The sequence below is a fragment of the Gopherus flavomarginatus genome, chromosome 1 (assembly GCF_025201925.1).
Source record: "Gopherus flavomarginatus isolate rGopFla2 chromosome 1, rGopFla2.mat.asm, whole genome shotgun sequence".
Taxonomy (NCBI): Eukaryota; Metazoa; Chordata; order Testudines; family Testudinidae; genus Gopherus; species Gopherus flavomarginatus.
This window is the reverse complement of record NC_066617.1, coordinates 118,812,726-118,836,400: the sequence shown is the minus strand read 5'-3', so window position 1 is coordinate 118,836,400 and position 23,675 is coordinate 118,812,726. Positions and strand designations below refer to the sequence as shown.

The window sequence follows — 23,675 nt, the reverse complement described above, 5'->3', positions numbered from 1 at the left end:
CAAAAGTTGCACTGTTATTTGCTTTAACAAGGAGTTTTATAAAGAAAAGTCTCCATCATTTACACAGTACAACTACTTCAACATGAGTGACGGGACAGGTGTTGTCCCGGGTATAAACCACAATCAGGGATTCCGCTATGAGCATCAGGAGAGTCTTGTTTCCCCCCCACCAGAATTGTTCCATTTCCCTCTTTCCCCCAACCCACTTCCAAATATTTCACTTCTTTAATTAGTGAAAAGAGAAAAGTTCTCAGCCGAACTCTGCTCTTTGCTGGCTCTTACTTGATCCAGAGGCAATGCTGATGGTTTTTGTGGTGGCAGCTCCTCCCGGGACGTGGTTGCTGTAGGTACCTTTGGGAAGGGTGCTTGGGTCTGGTGTATTTGCATTCTGGAACCAAGTTGAATGAAAGGACAGTTTTAGCACAAAAACAGCAAGAATAAATCTCAGCTGCACTGTGTATACAGATTATTTACATACAAGTATGTATTCTAATTACACTGAATCTAGACCTGTCCGTCTTTCTCTGGAATCCCCCACACCAGGCCATGGCCCCAACCCTAAGCCAGGTTTTTTTTTGTGCATTTGTTTTTGGGTGGGAGGCCAATTCTTAAAGCAGCACCATTTTCTATGCTGGAATGAAAAGTGGCATGTAAAATGGCTGGAAGGACTGGTTTCCTTTGTGGAACTTTGGGGTAGGGGGCTTCCCCCATTGCTCAGGAGACATGTAAAACTGGACAAAACAAGACATGTTCTGATTGGTAAGATGAAGCATTGGTAAAGGGATAGACAAGACAACCTGGTGGGTCTCTCTCATTTCTATTACTGTGCTTTTTAAAAGACTGGCATGAAATTCTCCCTAAGTTTTGTAGACGCCTGACCTATGACAGCAGAACTATTTTGTCAATTTGTTCTTCCTACTAGCACCTTGGATTCCAAATCTAGACCTTTTCCAAAAGTACCCAACACTCATCACGTCCTCCAATTTTCCCCCCTTCTTGTGGAAAACAATCTTACCCCGCTGGTCTGTACATGTCCTGGGCCACCCCCATGCCACCTCCGCTGCCTCTCTGCTCCATCAGTAGGGCCTGAAAGTGACCCATGTTCTCTTCCCGGCAGCGGTAAAAGGGTCCCTCCTGAGTGAGGCCATTGGCTTGGCTGGTGGCTGGATGACGAGACAGGTGAGCATTCACTGGTGATCCATAGGTCCTGGGCTGGAAATGACTGGCTGGATGCCGGGATGCATAAGGAGACCCTGTCTGCAGCATCACCCCGTGGGGAGGGAAAGCTGATGGACCAAATCTGATCCCAGAACTCAGAGGCGGGGGGAGAGCCCCATATAGGAACTCCCCTGCTGCCACTGAGCTCTGCCTCTTGGTGGCTGCATTATGGTTGTCCAAATCAAGAAACTCTTTGGGACTCTCTGGCCTCTCCTGGGATTCATCTGACTTCTCATCTTCAGGTCCTGGATCCTGCCCATCGCCTGGAGGAACCTCTTTGGCGCTTGCCACGTCCATTCGGTTTGGGGACGCCAGGGCAGTGCTGAATGCCTCGCAGCCCTGCAGACTACCCACATTCCCCCTGTCTGAGAAAGAAGGCCTAGCCAGAGGTGGGTGGGCGGGCGGATGCCCACCAGGGTTGGCCTGGGGGTGGAGAGGCCTTTGCCAGTCTGAGTAGCCTTGTGGACAAGTGTAGTATGGAGGTCGCTGGTAGTGGTGGTAGGAAGGTGGAGGTTGTGGCTGATAGGGATATGGCACTCCCTGATGGGGACGATACCGAGGAAAGACACCGTGATGGGTGTTACTATGCTGAAAGCCCCGAGTGGGGAAATGCTGTGGATGGGACACAGAGGGAGGCTTCCCTCCCATCATAGGGCTGAACGCCTGCAGTCCTGGATTGATATGGTAACGTGTGGCTGAATTTGGATATTCCAAACCAGGCATGTAGAGAGGGGGAAACTGGCTCGGAGCCCCCCCCACTGAGCCTCCATCCACGCCAGGAGTACTGGTGCTTTGTCCCATACAAGGCACAGCGACCTCTGACAAAGTCTTCCCCCCAGGACAAAGGGGCTTCTCCAAGATGTTAACAGCCAGTCCTTTCCCCTCATTGCCACTGGTGGGTCCTTCACCTACAGCCCCATTTTCAGGCCCAGGCCCTCTCTCAGGTGCTGTCACAAGGTCTCTCACGCAGGCCTGGCCTGTCGGGCCAGTGTAGGTGCTCTGTCCTGGCCAGGCACTCTTGCTTTGCATTGCCTTCGGGTCATTTTTAGTTCCAGAGTCATCTCCCTCCTCCTCCCGTGGCAAGCTCCGTCTGGTGCAGTCCATCTGTAGAGGGGGGTTGGAATGAGGTAGCAGTTTGGGGTACGTCCCTTCTGGAACACTGATGCACTGAGCCTTCTCTTCTACTCCAGGTGGGGGCTCCACTGCAAAAGGGGAAGTGGAAAGAATTAACCCAACTCCTCCTTCATGTCCCTGACATCCATTCCTACTGTTGTCAGCCCAAAGTCATTGCACCTCACCTCTTGAGAAATTTAACCATTTCTTTACATAGCGGTCATGTTACCTTGGCTGCTTGTGGATAATGGTCACTAGCCAGCTTCTAGGTCAGTGGCTTAAATGTTCAGTGTAGGTTGCCAGCCAGCACATTTTCCATGCTGGGAACCACCACCAACAAAGCTACTAGTGCTCCAGAGGCAGTAGGTGAATCCTGTTTAAAAATTAGAGAAGACCTTGGACAAAACAGCTTTCCAGATCATGCACTGAAGACGCACGTCACCACACTGCAAATTAAAGTCAATTCTAACACTTTGGGGAAATCAACTTTTACATAAATTCCAAGAAAACTCTTGAAACTTTATGTACTATTATTTTTGGTCCTATTTAATGCCCAGCAGGATCAGGACTCTTGATGTGATGTGGAAAGGAAGATAAGGTCCTAGCTTTAAAGAGCTATCTGTAATCAAAATCCTAGAAGTTCTTGCTGCTTCATTTCAACTGATATTAACTAAAATTTAATGAAAACCAAACACCAAAAAACAAATTGTCTATGCTTTAATAATAGTCTGATGATTTTAGATTTATCTTGGAATTCTTGCATTTCTAATTATATAAATATAAAAAATTAAGTATATCTGAGTGCTTAGAAGCTGGTATAGCCAATATTTAATGTGTTTAACTATGTATCAAAATGTATTAAGCCAGTCTAAGTGGTTTGGGATCTAGCTTACAGTCTCTGCGTGGGGCTCCAACACTGACTTTGTCACAAAATGACATCACCTTGCAAGCAAGAGAGCAGCTGTCAGTACTAGACGCATAAATGCTGAATTATAATTACATGTGACCATTCCCCCCATCCCATTTCAATTTGGTGTAGGTGAAAAGGGTGGCTTGAGCTGCCTGGTCTAGAAAAATAGTTAAATGTTCCTTTAACAACAAAACCTATTGATCAGTTTGATGGGCAGTCTATCAGAAGTGAGTGAAACCAAGTATAATGGTGAGGGGGGAAAGGTGTGGAAAAGAAAAACGGAAATGAAAAGTTAACTCTGGCAGGGACCTGCTGGTCTCTTCAGACCAACAGAATTAAAATTACCTCGGTTGCTTTCTGGCTCCACAGTCTGACTGGCATCCTGAGAGTTTCCGTTACCCAAGACTGGTTTTGGAGGCTGCACATTTGCTGATGCGACATGGGCCAGCTGTGGGAAGGGGCCAGGCAGATGCGGGGGAGGAGGCTGACGGGGGTGGTAAGGCACACCCGGTGGGCACACACGAGATGACAGCTGCTGGATGGCGATCATCTCTGGACTGTCCATCATGGAATCCCCACCTTGGCATCCTCTCTGAATTTGAGGGGGACCACCAAACACAGAGGCTGGAGGCTGCTGCATTCTCTGACCAGTGGCTTTACCAGGTGGTCTGATGTATCCTGAGGCAGGGACCCCATGAGGTAGGAAATTTGATTGCTCAGTCCACTGGCTGGGAGGCAGAGGTGGTCTTATTGCCCGAGGGTCCATCATATGACTAAGAGCACGAGACTGCAAAGAAGGTCCTGTGCTCAACGGGGACTTCTCGTCTGGGCCCAGGGAGGTCTGGTTTGTAGCACTGTGACTTCCATTCCATGCAGCAGGATGTGCTCGATTTAGATATTTATATGGTCTATACATATGGCCTGGGAGTACCTCTGAGCTTTCAGGTAGTCTCATTGGAGGTCCATTGTGCCTTGGAGGAATAAATCCTTGCTGGAACTGCACTGGGGGGTACATACTAGCATCTGGAGGAGGGCCACTCATCCGCCCAAGCTGCAGGGATCCAGGCTGTGGCCCCAGTGCAGAGACATGTGTTGGCCCTGCACACATCTGCTTCTCTGGTGCAGCCAGTCTGTGTCCTCTGTGTTCATTCAGTCCGACTGTAGACTGTGGGAGGGAGAGAAAGAGGCCAGGTTCAGTGAAAGAGTCACCACTTACTCTTTGTAGCTTTTCATGTACCAGTAACAGGAGGAGACAGGAAAGAATCAGTGACTCACAGCATCGGACAGATCCCTCCCCAGGCAGAGGATGCCATTTGGCATTGTAACCAACAAATGCAGTGAGGTGGAAACCGCAGTCACTGACTCATACACCATGAGTACAGAAGGGCAGATCATGGCTCCCTGCTCTCTGGATCCATTCTATTTCTTTTAAAAGGTTAGAACATGGTACACATGAATTTCAGAGCAAGGCTCTTACCTGCATGGCAAAGTGCTGGTGCTGCTGAACTGGATCTCCAGGGTGGGGCTCTGGTACTCGCGGTGATCCATACAGTTTAGCTGGATCTGATCCCCGCAGAGGGCCAAATGTTCCTGGCACTGCTGGCCGCTGGAAAGAAAAACAAAAGCTGCAGAAGAGCAAAGCTGCTACAGATACTGGGCAGCCATGGACTGAGGTGCGTCTAACAGGCTGTTTGAGTCTCTGACTGAATTCAGTTGCTTATTCCAAGGAGCTATGCTGGAGACTGTGGTGTACAATAATACAGATCCCATGCCACAAAGTTACTCCTTCACACAGGGAACCAGAAGAAATATCCCAGCTATGAATCCCACGGACCAGGCCTTTATACAACTGCCAGACACCTAACTAGCTTGAGGCTAACAATAGACAGATTAGGGAGGAGCTCCCACCAGCTAGTTCCAGGACAATTCCCAGACCCTGACAGAGCCTGGATTAATTGAGAAGGGGGACTCTTCTACCAGGATGCTTGATAGCTCCATTTTTCACGTAAGCCTCTGGGGCTTGAGCTCCAAGCAGCAGTCTTGTTCATTATACTCGGCTTTTGATTAGGAAGCTATAAGTAGGACAGAGGCAATTGAGCTGTCTATCTGCAGACTTAGGAAGATAAAACTGTATCATCTTTGCAACCCTAACAGCTAAAATGTTTAAGCCTAAAATCTGTAGAACTGAGGGCATAATTCCACTCACCAAAGAAAAGTGTTTTATTTACCATTGCCCTGGGGACTTTTCAAGTCCTGTATGGATCACGCCAGGAAGGAAGAATGGAGGCGTGAACCAAAGAAGGTTAAAAGGACACAGAGAAAACTATAGAGGGACAAAGAAGGAAAAGGGAGGAGGAAAAGAGAAATGAGAACCCATGTTCTACCACCAAAAAGAGGATCCGATCATAAAGGAGGGATTCTTCTGGGAACTTACAGGAGACCATTTTATTCTCGGGCCCTTCTCTGCATGTATAATCTGTGAAAAACCGTAGAGGCCAGTCCTTACCATCTGGCCAGGGTGTGGCACCTGGCTGGGCATTCCACCATAATGCAGTGGGCGAGGGAAGCCTTGGCCGTTGGAAGCGCCCACCTCCCGAGGGGGTTGCATTGTGCTGCCACTTGGTTCCTCTGCAGAGGAGGAAGATGAGGAGGAAACAGGAGCCCGGGAAGCAGCCCGGAATGGTGGTGGTTTCCCTCCATTCTCCAGGTGTTGCTGTCTCCTGCCTGATCCCTCAGGGTCTCTAGATCGGGTCCAAACATTGCCAGTGCTGGAGCGCCCGGTCCGACGGCTCCTCTTCTCCCGTTTCCCATCCACTCTGATCCAGAACTCCTCATCCGTGTCCCCATCTTCACCAGGGAAGTGCTTCATCATTGCCCGGTGGAAGCATCTCTCCAAGTTGTATGCCATCTTGGTGTATTCTGTGTTCAAAACAAGAGAGGCAGGGAGACAGACCTTAATGGATAAAGATAATCAGACAAAGTCAGATTGTCTCTACTCTAAAGGCTCTGACTTCTCATGTTTATATAAATATCTTCCTTGGAGAAGCTAAATAGAAAGGTGAAGAGGGAAGGGCTGTTTGAAACCAGCCCACTCTGGGTTATGATCTCATCTGACTTGGTCAGTACTTGGACTGGAGACGTTCAAGAAACACAAGGTGGGTGAGGTAATATCTTTTATTGGGCCAACTTTTGTTGGTAACAGACAAGCTTTTGAGCTACACAGAGCTCTTTTACAGATCTGGGAGAGCAAGCATCATAGCACAATGCATGATAGGACAGATTGTTTGGCACATTTAAGGCAGTGGCCCATTACCACCTCTGCAGTCATAGGACAAAAAGAGGGGGTTACTAGGTTACAGATTGTTGAAATAAACCACAAATCCAGTGTCCCTGTTCAGTCCATCATTTTTAGTGTCTAGCAGAGTTGTGAATTTAAGCTCCCATGTTTGTCTTTTGAAAGTGTTGTGCAGGTTTCCTTCATGATGCAGTTTATTTTGAGACCACATCAAACTAACATCCCAAAATGGTTTAAAGGGGAATTATGTTGCTAGAAGTGCCAACTCTCAAATTATACTTAAGATGCTGGATCTGAATAGTCAGTCAGTAACAATCTTATAGTATTTTTAAGAGCGGTGTCAACCTCCAGGTCCTGGAGAAATTCTTATGTTTTCCCAACTGGAATTCCATAGTAGTGTAATCTGGCTATTATATTCAATTTCTTGGACTGTTATTAAGCTTTGCTGTGCATTATAGAAAAAGGTGAAATTCTCTCTATATAGTTTTGAAAGCACTTTCTGATCCTTGTGCACAGAACTTGTTACATGGATGTCAGTCATCCCATGTATATTAGTTCCACAGGAAAATTCTCAGATGTAGTTTCTTGGTTTTCAGTGGAGTCCATAAGAAGTAGAATGGCATGCCAGCGGTATCAAGAGTGACTCAGTGCAAATCACATGATAGGTTGTTTCCTCTAGACCACTCCAGAATTTTCTTTGTAGCACACCACTACTGGAAAAAAACGGTTACTTACCTTTCGTAACTGTTGTTCTTTGAGATGTGTTGCTTGTGTCCATTCCATTCCCATGCTGTGTGTGCGCACCCACGTGCACGGTCATCGGAGATTTTTGCCTTAGCAGTACCCGTAGGATTGGCTGCGGTGCCCCTTTGAGCACCATGCTTATGCATCAGTATATCAGGCGCTGCCTGCCCTACACCCTCTCAGTTCCTTCTTGCTGGCAACTCCCGACAGAGGGGCAGTAGGGCGGGTAATGGAATGGACATGAGCAACACATCTTGTAGAACAGTTACAAAAGGCAGATAACCATTTTTTTCTTCGAGTGCCTGCTTATGTTGATTCCATTCTAGGTGGCTCATAAGCAGTGCCAACTGAAGTGGGCTTGGAATTCATGGTCTTGCAGCACTGCTCTGCCAAAGCCAGCATCATCTCGAGCTTGTTGGGTAAGTGCACTGTTACCTGAAAAAATTTAGGGCACCGCTCCTATACCCTACTGAGGGCTTAAGGCATGATCTGGTTAATTTAGGACATCCTATTTATACCCTACTGAGGGCTTAAGGCGTGACCCAATTAATTTAGGTACCCCCATTTGGGGGTGGGGGGCAGTTTATGGTGTAAGGCACCTATTTTTATCCATGGGGCTTAGGAAGAAACCTGGTCAATTTAAGTACCTGCCCTTTTTGGGGGGGGGACTAGGGCTTTATGGGTCTGCAGAACCTTTTTTTAGTGAAAGAACCTTACACAGCTGTCCTTTAAACATTTATTTATTAGCAACACACACAGAATACATATATTAAAAACATTTTTTATGCTTACCATTTTTAATAAACAGACAAATTTTACCTGATGACTAGTCAGGATTTATTTATTTTGGGTTTTTTGGCAATGCCTCTGCACATTACGGTTGTGCAGAGGGGTTAGAGTTTTAGCAGCTTGATGTTGAACTGCACTCCAGAAATGGTTTCTAAAGAGCACTGTTTTTTATTTATATTAGATAGGTAAACTAGGCTTTAAAAAAAGGTATTATATTATTTTATATTTTTAAATAATAAAAAATTCAATCAATTATACACTGGCACTTATGTGGGTTTTTTTGCTTAAGTTTTTTACATTTTATTTTTTATGCCCAAATTGTAACTTAATTGTGACCTTTTTTATTTATGCAGATGGTCAGCATCAAACGCTGGTTAGAACTTATTTTATCATTTGTTGAGGAGTTTTTTTTACATTTTTAAAAAAAAATTTAGTGTTTTTACAACCTTGGTGGTTATAACTTTTGTTAAGGACGTTCCTGAGGTGGGAATGCTTTATCAGCAGCAGAACATTCCTTTTTTTCAATTTTAGTGGTGAACTCGCTGAGTTTTACCCAAGGCTGGTTTCATATGGGATTGGGGGGGGGGGGGGGGGGGTTGATTAAGTCTCAGGCCTACAATTCTCCTCCGTGATGACGCTTTCACCAAAGCGGTCATCATTACCACAGGATACCCATGTTACGTTACTAGGGTATGCTTTCCGGAGATAGTCAGCAACAACTGATTTCGCATATTGGACGTATGTATTTTTTGGATTTTTTTTTTTTTTACCCATACCACCATTATTACCATGCTTAAAAGCAAAGCCAATTGGATTTCAATTATTCAATTATAAATTATTCAATTATAATGTGCTGTGTTTATCAGTTATGCTGCTTCTTATGCGTTTTGCATTTATTTTAGGTGGTGCATTTTGCCTGTAATTATTTAGCCACCAAGTACCGTCCCTGCAACACAGCTGCCTTAGTTTGCTCTTGCAAACCTCAAATTTGTTCCTCTAGTGTCTGTTGCCTTTGTTTGCATGCCAAATGGATGGCAGGATTCCCCTTTTTTGCTGCAATTAATTGTTCCTGGGCAACTCCATGGATTAGTGCATTAACCCGCTCACATTCCGTTTTTTACCTTGAAGAAAAAACATTTTTTTAAATTTACTCACTTGGGATCAAGTCGCAGCTCCAGTCTCTTAAGGTGGCCTGTAAATTCTGCTACCATCCATGATTCCTGCCGTTCCCTTCTCAAGGGGGCATATGGCCCTTTGGGAAAGGAATAGGGGTGAGGGGTATGACTATCCGGGATCTGTCCCCTCGGGATCAGTCCAAATATCCCTCGTTAGGTAAGTATCATCTCTGGGGTCTGAAGTACCCCTGGTATCTGCATCTATTCCTCCCCTTACTGCTGCCACAATGCCTCTCTGGGCTCCCAGTTTATATTTCAACTCTTAATCTGTTGCATGCAGGAGGAATGATGACCGCTTGCTTGGGTCCGATCCTGTTTTTCCTGCAGGATTGTTCTGACAACCGCCTGAACGTCCCACGGAAAGTGGAAAGCCGAGATAGCGGCCAGATGGACCTTGATTGATGACAGAGACAAATCTTGGAGTCTGAGGTACTGCAGGTAATCCAGGATCTCCTGCAGTGGGGCCTGCTCAGCCCGGATACTCCATTCTGAGACCCAGCACGTGAACCTTTTCCATCTGGCCAGGTAAGTTGCTCTGGTGGAGGGTTTTCTGATACCCAGCAAGACCTGCTGAACATGAGCCGAGAATTTCCACTCATCCACGCTTAGCCATGCAGTAGCCATACTGCCAAGTGCAGCCCCGCCAGGTTCAAGTGCAGAAGGCTGCGTGGTTCTGTGACAGCAGATCTGACCAGAGGAGCAGCTGCAGCGAAGCAGCTACTGAAAGTTTCAGCAACGTGCCAAACCTGTAATGGTGAGGCCACACGGGGGCTATTAGGATAATCTTTGCCCTGTCCTGCTTGATCTTCACAAGGACTCTGTGAATCAATGGCACGGGTAGGAAGGCATACATCAGTGCCCCTGACCACGGGATGAGAAACGCATCTCATAGGGAGCCCCTGTCCATCTGCCAGATTGAACATAACAAGTGACATTTCCTGTTCTGCCGGGAAGCAAACAAGTCCACCTGGGGACTTCCCCACCTCTGGAAGATTATGCTGACCATCTCCGGATGGAGCGACCACTCGTGGTGAGATGAGAAGGTCCTGTTGAGGTGATCTGCTAGCACATTCTTGGTTCTGGACAGGTGCACAGCTACCAGATGAATGGCATGTTGCACACAAACATCCCAAAGGCTGAGAGCTTTCTGACAAAGGGCCGAAGACTTGGCACTACCCTGCCTGTTGATGTATTACATTGTGGTGGTATTGTCCTTCAGGATCTGCACCACCTCACCCTTCAGGTGAGGCAAAAAAGCCTGGCAGGCCAGGTGAACTGCTTTGAGCTCCCTGATGTTGATATGGTGGGCCAGATCATCCCACAGCCAGCGGTGCCCAGATCGCCCAGATGGGCTCCCCAACCCAGGTCCAAAGCTGGTCCAGGTCTGAAGGGAACTCCCTCCAACACCGACCTAGGGTCCAACTACCAATCCAGGGATGACCGGATATAATCCGGCACCCTGACTATCCGGTCTTAGTTGTGCGTGGTGAGGATGTAGACTGATGCCAGCCACGCTATTAGGGGTCACATATGGAGCCGGGGATGACTTACCACACAGATGTGAATGTAGCCCAACAACCGCAGGCAGATGTGAGCCGTGGTGAGCAGGTGGTTCTTCACATGGGAGATCATGTCCGACACGGCCTGAAAACACACTTCTGGAAGAAAGGCACTGGCTCGCATGGAGATGAGAAGTGCCCCAATCAACTCTATTCACTGTACTGGTGTTAAGGTGGATTTTTTCTCGTTTATCAACAGACCCAGGTTATGATAGGTGGAACACACCAGATCGAGGCTCCTTTGTACTTGTTCCTGGGACCTGCCCTTGATGAGCCCAGTCGCTGAGATACGGGGAGACCTGGACCCCTTGATGTCTCAGGTAAGCAGCCACTAGCACCATACATTTTGTGAACACCTTTGGGGCTGATGAGAGGCCAAAGGGCAGCGCCATGAATTGAAAATGGCGTCTGCCCACTATGAAATGGAGGAAATGCCTGTGACCTTTGTGATCCAGCAGGGCCAGGGAGCAGTGGGAGAGCGGTAGAGGGGAGATATAAAAGCCGTAGGCTAATTAAGGTGTGGTTCCCTATAGACTAGGGAAGGTTACTACAGATTAATTGGCGCACCTGTAGCCAATTAAGCCCTGTCAGGAACCTAATAAAAAACACCCTGTTTCAGGCAGACAGTGTGGAGTGAGGATGGAGAGAGGACTGGAGTATGCTGGTGTGTTGCTGAGAATTAAAAGACCAGAGAACCGGAGGAAGGGAGACCCTGCCCCAGCAGGGCAGGTAGACTCCCTGCCACAGCATCAAAGACCAAGGGTAACCCTACCCAATTGGGAAGAGGGTAAGTAACCCGCAGGGGTTGAGAAGGATTGGGGCTCAATGTGAGGACCAAACCCAGACCCCTTCCCTGCTTTCCTCCTCTACCACCTTCCCAGGCCGCTAGTGGGGCCCTTGACACCCCAAGAGCAAGGGCAAGGTGCGGCGTCCTAACACCCTCCCACCCCCCAAGAAAAATGCAGGACCCACCATACCAACATTGGCCATTTTGTCACACCTTGAAATATGGAAATAAGCATCCTTCAAGTCGATAGCGGAGTACCAGTTTCCCAGATCCAGGGAGGGGGATGATCGAGACCAGGGAGACCATGCGAAACTTCAACTTTCTGAGAGACTTGTTGAGGTGACACAAGTTCACAATGGGTCTGTGGTGCCCTTTTGCTTTCGGGATTAGGAAGTAGCGGAAATAGAACCCCTTTCCTTTCATGTCTCGAAGGACTTCCTCCACCGCCCCCAGGTGCAGGAGGTCCTCGACCTTTTGAATGAGGAGTTGCTCGTGAGAAGGGTCCCTGAAGAGGGACGGAGAAGAAGGGGGCTGGGAGGGAGGGGCGGCTGAAAATTGCAGGGCATAGCCCCTATACTGTGGTCTGAGGTGACCTGCAACCATATCGAACCGTAGGGATGAAAACGGCTGAGGAAAGAACAAAGTGGATCCAGGGAGTTGACTGGGGCGTCGCTCTCAACTTCACCTTCAAAATGAGCACTTCTGGCTCCCTGGATGCTTAGCTGGGCCGAGCTGCATGGATGAGTGGGAGTTGGAAGGGTGAGGACGACTAATACTCGTGTCTCTATCCCTTTGCCTTGCAGACCCCTGACAAGGCTGACAAGGTTTTGGCAGAAGGGGTGGTCAGAACTGCTTCCTTGCAGATTGCAGCATATGCATATCCAGCGAGTGAAGGGTGGTCTGAGTGTCCTTTAACCCATGCAGCCTCATGGCCTTTGCTCTGCACAAAGTCCATTCCCATCGAATGGGAGGTCCTGGATCGAGGTCTGTATCTCTTGGGAGAGGCGGTCTGAAGCTAGGAGCTGTGCCTCATGACCATTGCTGATGCAACCACCTTAGCTGCCAAGTCCACCATGTCCCATGTCATTTGCAGAGAGCACCAAGCCACAGCAGTGCCCTCTTCTACCAGGGTGCCAAATACCTGGGCCAAACCCTGTGGGAGTGACTCCTTGAACTTATAGAGGGAATCCCATAAGTTAAAATTGTACCTGCCCAAGAGGGCCTGGTGGTTCATCACCCGGAATTGCAGGCTGGCTGTCGAATACATTTTTCTCCCAAAAAGGTCCAGTCTTTTGGACTCTTTATTTCTGGGAGTTGAACTGGTGTGCCCCTGCTTATCCTTCTCGTTAGCCACAGAGACGACCAGTGAGCCCAGAGGTGGGTGGGTGGGCATAAAGGTACTTGAACCCTTTGGCCAGGGCAAAGTACTTTTTTTCAGCCCTTTTGGAGATGAGAGGGATGGACGATGTGGTTTGCCACAGGGCCTTGGCAATTTTCAGGACCCCGTAATGCACTGGTATTGCAACACAGGTGGGGTAGAGGCCAAGAGCACACTGAACATGGTGTCCACCTGCTTGGCCATCTCCTCCACCTCTCGGTCACCTGTCGAAGCAGGGTCTGGTGTTCTTTAAAAGTGTCCAGCAGACTGGCCCGAGGGTCCCATGATCACCTTGTCCAGGGATGAGGAAGACAACTGTACTGTTGAGGGAGGCTCCAGGGCATCATCCCCTGAGGGGGGAGGGGGTTTTGGGGTGGGCACTGTCTCCTCTACCCCGATCTCCGAGTGTGCTTCATGCACCGAGCCCGGTGCCATCAACTTTTGATCCGAGGTGACGGCAGATCAGCGGTGCGAAGAGGGCATCATCATCACTGGCATGCCCCACGCACTCCAATAAGGCCACTGTGCTGGCCCCTGGCCATGCTGCCAAGGCAGCGCCGTAGACGTTGATGCGGCCTCAGGTGCCCAATTGTGCCAGTGGACTCTCAGCGAGGGGCTAAACTGCCCTTCCGTGCTAGAGAAATCCTCTTCTGGTGACCACGGCGAGGCTGCCGACACCTGTGCCTGCCTGCTGACTGTTGTGGTCGGAGGCCGGTGCTTGGAGGAGGAGCGGTGCCGGTACCAAGGGAACCAGTATCGTGATGGGGAGCATTCCCACAGGGCAGGCGACTAAGATCTGCGCCGAGAGGACGACCAGTGGGAAGGCGAATGGTGCCGGTTGTACAGAGACAGCTGCCTCGCCCTAGGTGATCCGCGTTGAGATGGCAGGGAACGCGAATGCAGTGCCAGTGATCGAGGGAAAGCCCCAGAGGATCTGGGCTGTGATGCCAGAGATCTGCAATGTGCAGACGGAGAGCGCTGCCTTAGCTCAGGGGAACTGGTGGTGCTCCACTGGCCCCTGGGGGTCTTAGTGGCTGGCTTGCCCACATAGGGAGCCTTTGCCACCTCCTGCGGCATGTGTGGTGCTGGTGGCAAGGGCGGAGGCCTCTGTTCTCTTGGCGCCGGGGGAGGGCATCAATGTTGCCACAAGTTTGGGTCCACATGGCTACCGGAGTGGCCGGGCAGCCCGAACTAGGTATTTTCCTGATGCCTCATGGCCTCTCTTGCCCAGTGCCGGGGAGCCAGGCTTCTTAGTCTTCTTTCTGGGTACCAGCCAACGGAGAGCGGTGCCTGGCAGAACCCGGTGCCAGGGGTGCACTGTGCACTGAGGCCGAGATAGTTGGAGTTAAGTCAAGGCAGGATGGCTCAGAAGCTGGACGGAGAGCAGCCTACATGAGGAGAGCCCTCAAACGAATATTCCGCTCTTTCTGAGTCCTGGGTGGAAAACTTTTACAAACACGACACTTGTCCTTCACATGTGATTCCCCCAAGCACTTAAGGCAGCTGCTGTGGGGGTCACTTAAAGGCATAGGCTTGTTATAGTCCACGCAGGGATTAAACCCCAGAGACCAGGGCATGCCCCACCTGGGGCAAAGTCCCCTCTGGGACTCTAACTTCTAACTACATTTAACAAATACTTAACACTAACTACTATAAACAACTACTTACAAGGCCCTAAGGCTCAAAGTCAGAGAGGAAACCACTAGCCCTTGCTATGCAAGGAGACGTGCTCCAAATAACCACCATGGGAGGCAAGAAGGAACTGAGAGGGTGTAGGGCTGGCGGCACCTGATATACCTAAGCATGAGCACGGCATTCAAGGGGGCACCACAGCCGACCCTATGATACCGCTAAGGCAAAAATCTCTAACGACTGTGCACGTGCGCACACCTAGAATGGAATCAACATGAGCAAGCACTCGAGGATGAACAGAGAGATCTCGTCCCTCTGTGATGCTGGAATTCACTTTCACTTGGGGACAATGCTTGAGGGATTTAAACTCCTTACTCTCCACTGTTACACTGGCTGACACTGGCAGGTGCTGGCGAGACAGAGCCTGCAATATTCCCATACTGATAACCTGCACGTTTCACCTCAGTGAGGCACCAGATTTTAACTGCCATAGCAATGCGGAGTCCTGATGGTCCCAGGGCCTCCCACCAGCTGACTTGTGTTGCTGGTCTAAGACTCAAAGGAGAACCTAAGAACACCATTCCCCTCCAAAGGCTGCACACACACTGTGTTCCTCCCTGAGTTTTACTTTAAAGACACTGAGGGCTAAGCATACTCCTGCCCTCCACACAATCCCTGTAATTCAGATACCATCCCCGTAACACAGAGAACACACACATACAAGAGAGCAAACTCCTGAAGGGTCTTTTTTTTCACACCTATTGCACTTTGCCCAACTAGACTAGATCCTTTGGTACAGTTAATAGGCCCCAATTTATCAAGGGATTTAAGTACATGCATAACTTCACATGTGTGAGTAGCCACAACTGAAGTCAACGTGACTGGTCATGTGCTTATCATTACAGACACATTTACAAACCTTGCTGAATCGGGGCTTTACTATCCATGAACTCCTGCTGTCACCTCCACCCTCCAGAAGGTATCCAGAAAGAGTTCTGGTGTCCAGTACGAGCCAGCTATGGATGACTAGGTAGAGGGTAGGGCTTTTAGACCACCAAGAGCTACCAACAAATGGAACAAGTTTTCTCATTGCTCTTACCACTGCCTTCACCATTGTATTTTAGGCAGTTCCTGAACATGGTCTTCATGTCACCCACAAACTCCTCCTTGGTGCAGTACTGACCTCCATTCAGCTTCTTCTCCATGCTAGAAATGTCCATGGGAGCCTGAAACACATCAACATCTCCCTTCAATTACAACAAAGCATGAGAGAGGCCCAGAAGGTGGTGTTACTAGCTTCCTAAAGAGGCCAGAAGGGACTGTTACGATGATCTAGTCTGACCTCCTGCATAACACATGGCCAAATAACTAAAAAGAACTGACTAAAGACCTAGCTTTCTACCAATCCAAAGAGTCACATGCAAGACCGATGGAGCAGGTTGGACCATGTTGCGTACCTTAATGATCTGGTAGTAGTTTGGAGCATATGATTCATCAACTGGTTCCAAGAAGGGCCAAGAGTCCTTGTGAGCCTTTACCACATCTAGAACTGACCGCAACAACAGGAAGAGAAACTGTTACGTACAACCAGGCAGACATTCACTTATTTTTAACTCCTGCAAAGTGAAAGGCGAGAGTAGAAGACTGACCTTTGTACATGGCGGTGAACTCATCATCCAGTTCAAAGCTGCAAATGGTAAGTGCAATAATGAATACACACACTCTTATCTTCATCATTCCTCCAACCCATACCTGGTGCTGCCAACAGTAAGGTTCTGCAGAAGAATCCGTACGTGCATCCACACTACGAACACTCATTCAAACAGACACTCTCTTGCCTGTACAGCACTCTACGCCCCTCAGACATTCCTCCCACCTCAATCCCCTCCTCACCATCCTTATTACCACCCACCCCATTTACTGTATCACTGGCCACATTCCTCCTACTTCCTACCCTGAAAGTGTATGAATGCACAGGCATGTTGCACACACTGCAATGTACTCACAGATCCTTGGTCTTCCTTTCCTCCCTAGCAGGAGAACTGGGATCCAAGTGGGAAAGTTCTGGGGGAAGCTCCTTCCCCTGGGCCAGAAGCCAAGCCCGTTCTTCCCGGAGCTTCCTCCTCCTGGCTCGTTCTGCAATGGGAGAAAAAAAGCCGTTTAGCCCTCTTACCCCTCATCAGTAACATGACACAAGAAAACTAAGGAGGCTATTCAGCAGCCAGTTTCAGGAGGCTGTCGTGTCCGACAACCAAGGGCTTTACCCAGTAAACGCTGTCATCCCTCCAGCAAGGGCAGCAGCAACGAAACAGAATACAGGAGCACCATACCTGCCTTTCCTCCTCTCCTCTCCACCTTAACAACAACCTATTTTGCAGTGTCACTGTTGCAAAGCTGCTGCTAGCCTGTTTCCAGACAAATTTCCACTTAACTGACCAGTCTGGGCCAGCTATGTTGCTGAGGTTTAAGAGGTCAGTGGCAGAGATGGCAGGAGCTACTTTCAGACCACCTCTGGTCTGCAGCCAGGCATTGGTTAGCAACTGTTCTGTTTCAGATGGGGAAGTTTACTGGTTGTGTGTGAGCTTAGTTGTTTTTTTTTATAACAGCTCTAAGTCACTTAAATTCACAAGCACATGTTTTGTACCAAGATTATGTCTCCAGAACTGTGTTCTGAGAAGACACTCTGTTTCCTTGGTCACTGCAGCTGCAGCAACCCACATATGGTATGAAGGTGGGATCTCCCACAGAGGAGAATACCAGAGACTTGGAAATGTAAGGTGAAGACCCAAAGAAAGGGTAGCAGAAGATGAGAGACTGGAGGAGATTCTGGTGTATTTGCCTCCTACAGCCTCTGCACTTCAGGCCTGTCCCGTGAGATGGCAGCTGTCATAAACAGATAAGTAAGAGTTAATAGAACAGAAGTACTTCATATCTCTTTTGCCTGTAAAGGGTTAACAAAATCAGTGAGCCTGGCTGTCACCTGACCAGAGGACCAATCAGGGGACAGGAAACTTTCAAATCTTGAGGGAGGGAAGTTTTGTGTGTGCTGTTAGTTTCTGGTGGTTGTTCTCTCTGGGTTCTGAGAGTGACCAGACGTGCAACCAGGTTTCTCTCCAATCTCCCTGATACAGGTTCTTATAGATTCAAAATAGTAAGTACTAGGTAATAAGGCGAGTTAGGCTTATGTTTGTTTTCTTTATTTGCAAATGTGTATTTGGCTGGAAGGAGTTCAAATTTGTATTTTGCTGAAAGGATTTTAATTTGTACTTGTATACTTAGGCTGGGAGGGTATTCCCAGTGTCTATAGCTGAAAGACCCTGTAAAATATTCCATCTTAAATTTACAAAGATAATTTTTACTGTTTTTCTCTCTTTAATTAAAAGCTTTTCTTGTTTAAGAACCTGATTTTTTTTTTTATTCTGGTGCGAGATCCCAGGGGACGGGGTCTGGATTCACCAGGGAATTGGTGGGGAGAAAGCAGGGAAGGGGGAGAGAGGTTAATTTCTCTCTGTGTTAGGATTACTGTCTCTCTCAGGGAGAGTCTGGGAGGGGGAGAGAGAAGGGGCGGGGAAGGTGCATTTTCCTCTCTGTTTAAGATTCAAGGAGTTTGAATCACAGTGATCTTCCAGGGTAACCCAGGGAGGGGAAGCCTGGGAGAGGCAATGGTGAGGGAAAGGGTTTACTTTCCTTGTGTTAAGATCCAGAGGGACTGGGTCTTGGGGGTCCCCCGGGCAAGGTTTTGGGGGGACCAAAGTGTACCAGGCACTGGAATTCCTGGTTGGTGGCAGCGCTACAAGTACTAAGCTGGTAATTGAGCTTAGAAGAATTCATGCTGGTACCCCATCTTTTGGACGCTAAGGTTCAGAGTGGGGAATTATACCATGACAGAAGCCTTCACGTCCCTTTTCTAATTGTTCTTAAAGGGCCAAAGTGACATGAGACTAAGGCAGTAAAAGATGAGCAGGGCTCAAGAAATGCCACATCCTGAAGGAAAGCTATTGCTACATTCCAGTTTGTCAACTAAGGACGGAGGTAAAAAGGAATGAAGAGAAAAACTGAGAATGTTTCTGAACTACATTACTCCCACTGACACTAGAAGCACCATTCCTGTCTTCAAAGGTATGTTTTTGAGGGAGAATGTCCATCAAGGATGGTGCAAAAGCCTTCTAAACTTTCGCAGAACCACAAGCGGGAAGATGTTGGAGTTTTCTTTGTTTTGTGTGGCTGGCCATATTTTGTGACCAGCCACAGAGCTGGTGGATTCCCTTCCTGGTACCCGTTATCTGAGAAGGCACCTGAAGTCTATTGCACCACATGAGGACACCCTAGTGACTACTCCTAAGAAAAAACTGCTAACCCTAAGAGAAGGGTCAGGTCTCTGAATACTGCTGAAGAGTCCATCAGAAGCAGCACCCTGAGAAAAAATTGATTCTACAACATGATTGCTACATCCAAAGAAATCCACTGAGGAGATACTGGATATTATCATTCAGGAGCTGTTTCAGGCCTGGGTGTGTCAGAACAAAGAATGGTGAAGAGTTTTCAAGTTTACTCTTACAGGACTCTGGCTAGCAGGCGAGAGGGGACTTGGTGTAAGATAAACCTGGATACTACAGAGGTGGAATGGATATAAAAACCAAGGTATACTTTTACTGTAACCAAGTGTGACATAAACCAGGGTACTCTCCAGTGAAAAATGTCATGGATGATGAACCTGTGTCTTTTCCCAGGAGGAATCTTAATATTAGCCATTTCGGTGATGGCATCCAGATGTGTGTGTGATTCCTAAATGAGAGAAAGTTAAGAGGCCTCCTTGATACAGGTAGTGCACGGACCTTTGTCCACCACAAATGGATCCTCACTAAAGGTCTGGATGTAAGCAACATCTTGGAATTGTGCTGTGTACATGGAGATTACATGGGTTTCTGGTGTTCTGCACAGAAATTAAGGACTAGTAAATTTTTGATGAAAGTAAGTATGGCTGATAAACATCCCCTCTAACACAGAATTGGTTTATCCTGACTTAGAATACCACAACTTGTAGCAGACTGTCCAATATCATGTGTGGTGACTGGGTCTTCAGCTACAGAGAAACAACTTTTTTCCAGAAGAACTACTGTATGTGGGAAACCAGGAAAGGTGGCATATGTAGAAGGAATCAAAAGGGGAATTTACATCTTGTGAGCTGATCCAGAAGATCAAAGGGGAAGGAAAGGCCTTGGATCCAAGTTTGCCTGGTCAGAAAGATGCGAAGGAGGAATCCACCTGGCTTATCTTTGAACCTAGAATAGACCAATCCCAACATATGTTCCTGTATACGTATGGATCATTAAATGGATCCAGCAAGAACTACCTTAATATCGCACATCACTTTTTAAAGGATTAGGGACACTGAGACCAAAGGTGCAATGGATACCTGTACAATGAGTTAAGGAAAATGAATGACGTAGGAGTAGCTGAGCCATTTAATACTAAATGGACAAGCCTTGTAGTGATAGCGCCCAAGAAAAATAGGAGTGTTCACTTTGTGTAGGCTCTGGGAAGCTGTCTAAATCTGATGATGCTTTGCACTGATGAGATGATAGAGAATCTGGGGGAAAGCTACCATATTTCCAGGCTGGAGCTCAGTTAAAGGCACCTGCCATTAACCCTATCACTGCAATATAAAGCATCTCATTTTTAGGATCACAGTTGGACTGTTTTACATCACTGGCACGCTTTTGGCCTAAACAGGCACTACCCATCAAACTCTGAAAGGTTGCCAGTGTCCCAAAGGTACTTCATAATTTTCCAACTGCATATCTAGGTGATACATAGTGCCATGTGAGAGGAGCACTTGAAACCTCTAACAGCTATTCTGGTGGAAATCCAGAAAGCTGGTTGAAACCATAAATCCAGGGAAATGCAGATGGGCCCAGCAGAGGTTCACCATCTGGATTATACCATAAAGAAGAGGCTAGCACAGGGGTCGGCAACCGTTCAGAAGTGGTGTGCCGAGTCTTCATTTATTCACTCTAATTTAAGGTTTTGCATGCCAGTAATACATTTTAACGTTTTTAGAAGATCTCTTTCTATAAGTCTATAATATATAACCAAACTATTGTTGTATGTAAAGTAAATAAGGTTTTTAAAATGTTAAAGAAGCTTCATTTAAAATTAAATTAAAATGCAGAGCTCCCCGGATCAGTGGCCAGGACCCGAGCAGTGTGAGTGCCACTGAAAAATCAGCTCGCGTGCTGCCTTCAGCACACGTGCCATAGGTTGCCTACCCCTGGGCTAGCAAAGTATCAGATTGACAAGGTACAGACGATCTAAGTATGCCCACAGCCTGAAACTAAAAAGCAGGTGAAGTCTCATTAGGTGGTGCAAATGCTTCATTCTCCAGTTTTCTGTCATTGCAGTACTCCTTAAAAAATTCAGTTAAGATGAACCATAAAGTTAAAAGTCTTTGTAACCCTAAAAATCTGTGTATGTGAACATCCAGTCTTACAAAATAAACTACTTCACCTTAGGGTCATTGCTGATCTGTCATGAAAAATCTTTTCCCAGAGAAAAACTTGATTTACTGTCATTGAGAGTGTGTCTAGTAATAAAGTGAACTGTGGAAAACCCAAAATATTACCTGGATAACTGATGTTTCTAAGGCCCAGTGTACATAAAAAATATGCACTGATTTAACTAAAGGTTTGATTTTAAACCAGTTTAATTAAACTAGTGCAATAAGACTTCATGGACACTTATTTTGGTTTAAGACAAACTTATTTTGATTTCCCTTAAGTTAATTGGGAGCAGCTTTAAACTACACTGAAAAAAGCCACTCTTAACCCAAAACGAGACAGTCCACACAGAAATTTACACTAGTTTAGTTAAATTGTTTTTAAAAACAGATTTAAGCTAACCCAGAGCAAATTTTTGTGTAGACAAGGCCTAACACCATCAGATAATGCAGTGATTCTATTTATCTCTCTATGTACATATATGGCTGATATCAAAGCAGTATCTGAGCATCTCCCATGTATTTGCAGATTTATCCTCACAACATCTTATGTAGAGAAGTATTATTCCCATTTTACAGATGGGGAATTGAAGCACAGGAAATTATGTCACTTGGCAAAGTGACAAAGGAAGTCTGTGATAGATCTGGAATTGAATGGATTTATGATTAATGCACTAGATTTTGATTAGATTAGCTAGGACTGACAACTAACGAAGTATAAAGGTCATCTGTGTAATTGGCTAAAGGGGTAGCAGGTAGAAAAAGCTACTCTATTACTGGATATCTGACCTACCACCAAACATCTGGTTAGCAGACTATTCTGTATTGGAAAGTTTACTGGTTTTGTGTACTTAGTTTTTCTTTTTGTTACACTAATTCTGTATCATCTTAAACAATTCACAAGCACTTTTACTGCCCCAGACGTTTACATACAGAGCGGTTTTCTGGGGACACTCTCGGTCTTCCTGGCACTGCAGCAACCCAGTCATTTGTTGTGAGAACCACAGATCTGGCACTTCTGTCCCCAGATGAAATGACTGACTCACCCTGCACCCAGTTGCAGCAGCCCACAGCAAGAGTGAAATGAAACCTGACAATGCTGCATTAAGCACAGAAAAAACCTGTCCTCCCCACCCCTGTACCACCTCTGCCTTCTCAAGCTCACACTTCCTGCTGGTCCTTTAGCTCAGAATTACTGCAGTGGGAAGAGGGGCAGGAAGAAGGAAGAGTCATTTCTGTTCAGCTGGGAGATTGAGGAGTTGGATAAAGTGCAAATAGACTCAAACCACAACAAATAAATGAATCCTGGTAACTCAGCTGAAACGCAGAAGGGCATTCAGACCCTATCTTTTTCCTGTGACATTCTAGTGCCAATGCACACCTCTCTGATGACAGGTGTTCACATCTGCTTAAACCCCAAATAGTTATCTGTTAGGCAACAGTGTGCGGACAGCACGAACTAGTACTTGGAAAAGCTTCTAAAGTTGTCCCCTGCACAACCTAGTTTTTAACCCTTGGTCCAGTCTGGACCCTGAATTATGAGATCTCCATTTAATGGCCCACATCAGTGTGGAAACTCTGTTCTTGCGGCACTCACCCTTCCCCCTTGCAAGGCGGTTCCACCTTGCAATGTTTCTGTCTGTCCACGTGCTTCTGGCAGAATGGAATGAGTGCTGCTCAGAGGCAATGAAAACCCAACTGGACAGGTTGACTGTTGGGAGGTGGAAAAGGGGCGTGGAGGCAGAAGAGGGGCAGGGAACTGCAAGAGGAGCATAAACAGTAGGGAAGAGGAAAGGACAGAATTACGGAAAGTGATGAAGCCAGGATGGCAGGAGGAAGACCGAGCTGAAGGGGATACAAGAGGACAAGGAGGGAGAAGGAAAAGGGAATACAGGTGGCCAAACAAGAAGAGGTTAGAGAATAACAAACCCACTTCTGAGGTAACACAATCACTGATTCTATCTTGGACGTATATGAAGGAGTCTGTGGCATGGAAGGAGCACAAAAGACATATCTCAATTCAGTTTAACAACCCCATCAGGGGCTCTTTCAATGTCCCCACCTCCACTTCCCACAGCAATTACAGGTACCTTCCACTGCTTTGACCTTCTCCTCCATCTCCCTCTTCCTCTCCTCCTTTAGCAGCTGTTCCTGCTCCTTCTTCTGCACTGCCAGAAGGATTTGGCGCTCCTCCTCTTCCTCCCTGCGCCTTTGCTTCTCCATCCTGCTGAGCACACTTGGAGTCACCTGGGATAAAGGGCCACATATGAAACTGTAACGGGTGTAAGCGTAAGGTGGCACTGGCTTATACGGATCTGATCAGCTGCAGATGTCCTTTGAAGGAGACTTAAAAATGTAACTACAATAAGTGACGGAAACAAAAACACATACAATCTCTCTGTCAAAAAGGCTACACTCTATGAGCTGTATTCTCCTCCCATTGTGTACAGTTCTTATCCCATCCCAGTTCCTTCTCCCTCGATCCCTGGCATGTTGTACTTAGTGTGTATGATCCAGCTAGATGGTAAATTCCACAGAGCAGGTACCACATCCTCTTATTAATCTGTGAAGTGCCATGC

At 47.2% G+C, this 23,675-nt stretch overlaps 1 protein-coding gene across 2 annotated transcripts in view; it reads right to left on the bottom strand.

Moving 5' to 3' along the window:
- The window catches only part of LOC127033027 (chromatin remodeling regulator CECR2), a 139,414-nt gene that overhangs the window by 7,362 nt on the left and 108,377 nt on the right, over positions 1 to 23,675 (bottom strand). For both annotated transcript variants that reach the window (XM_050920805.1, XM_050920815.1), the window contains exons 9-18: positions 23,187 to 23,343; positions 16,607 to 16,736; positions 16,250 to 16,287; positions 16,058 to 16,149; positions 15,700 to 15,826; positions 5,748 to 6,160; positions 4,719 to 4,847; positions 3,587 to 4,406; positions 1,016 to 2,420; positions 283 to 388 (exon numbers count right to left, since the gene is read on the bottom strand). In XM_050920805.1, the coding sequence (XP_050776762.1) occupies positions 283 to 388; positions 1,016 to 2,420; positions 3,587 to 4,406; positions 4,719 to 4,847; positions 5,748 to 6,160; positions 15,700 to 15,826; positions 16,058 to 16,149; positions 16,250 to 16,287; positions 16,607 to 16,736; positions 23,187 to 23,343 (3,417 nt within the window). The remainder of the gene's footprint in view (positions 1 to 282; positions 389 to 1,015; positions 2,421 to 3,586; positions 4,407 to 4,718; positions 4,848 to 5,747; positions 6,161 to 15,699; positions 15,827 to 16,057; positions 16,150 to 16,249; positions 16,288 to 16,606; positions 16,737 to 23,186; positions 23,344 to 23,675) is intronic.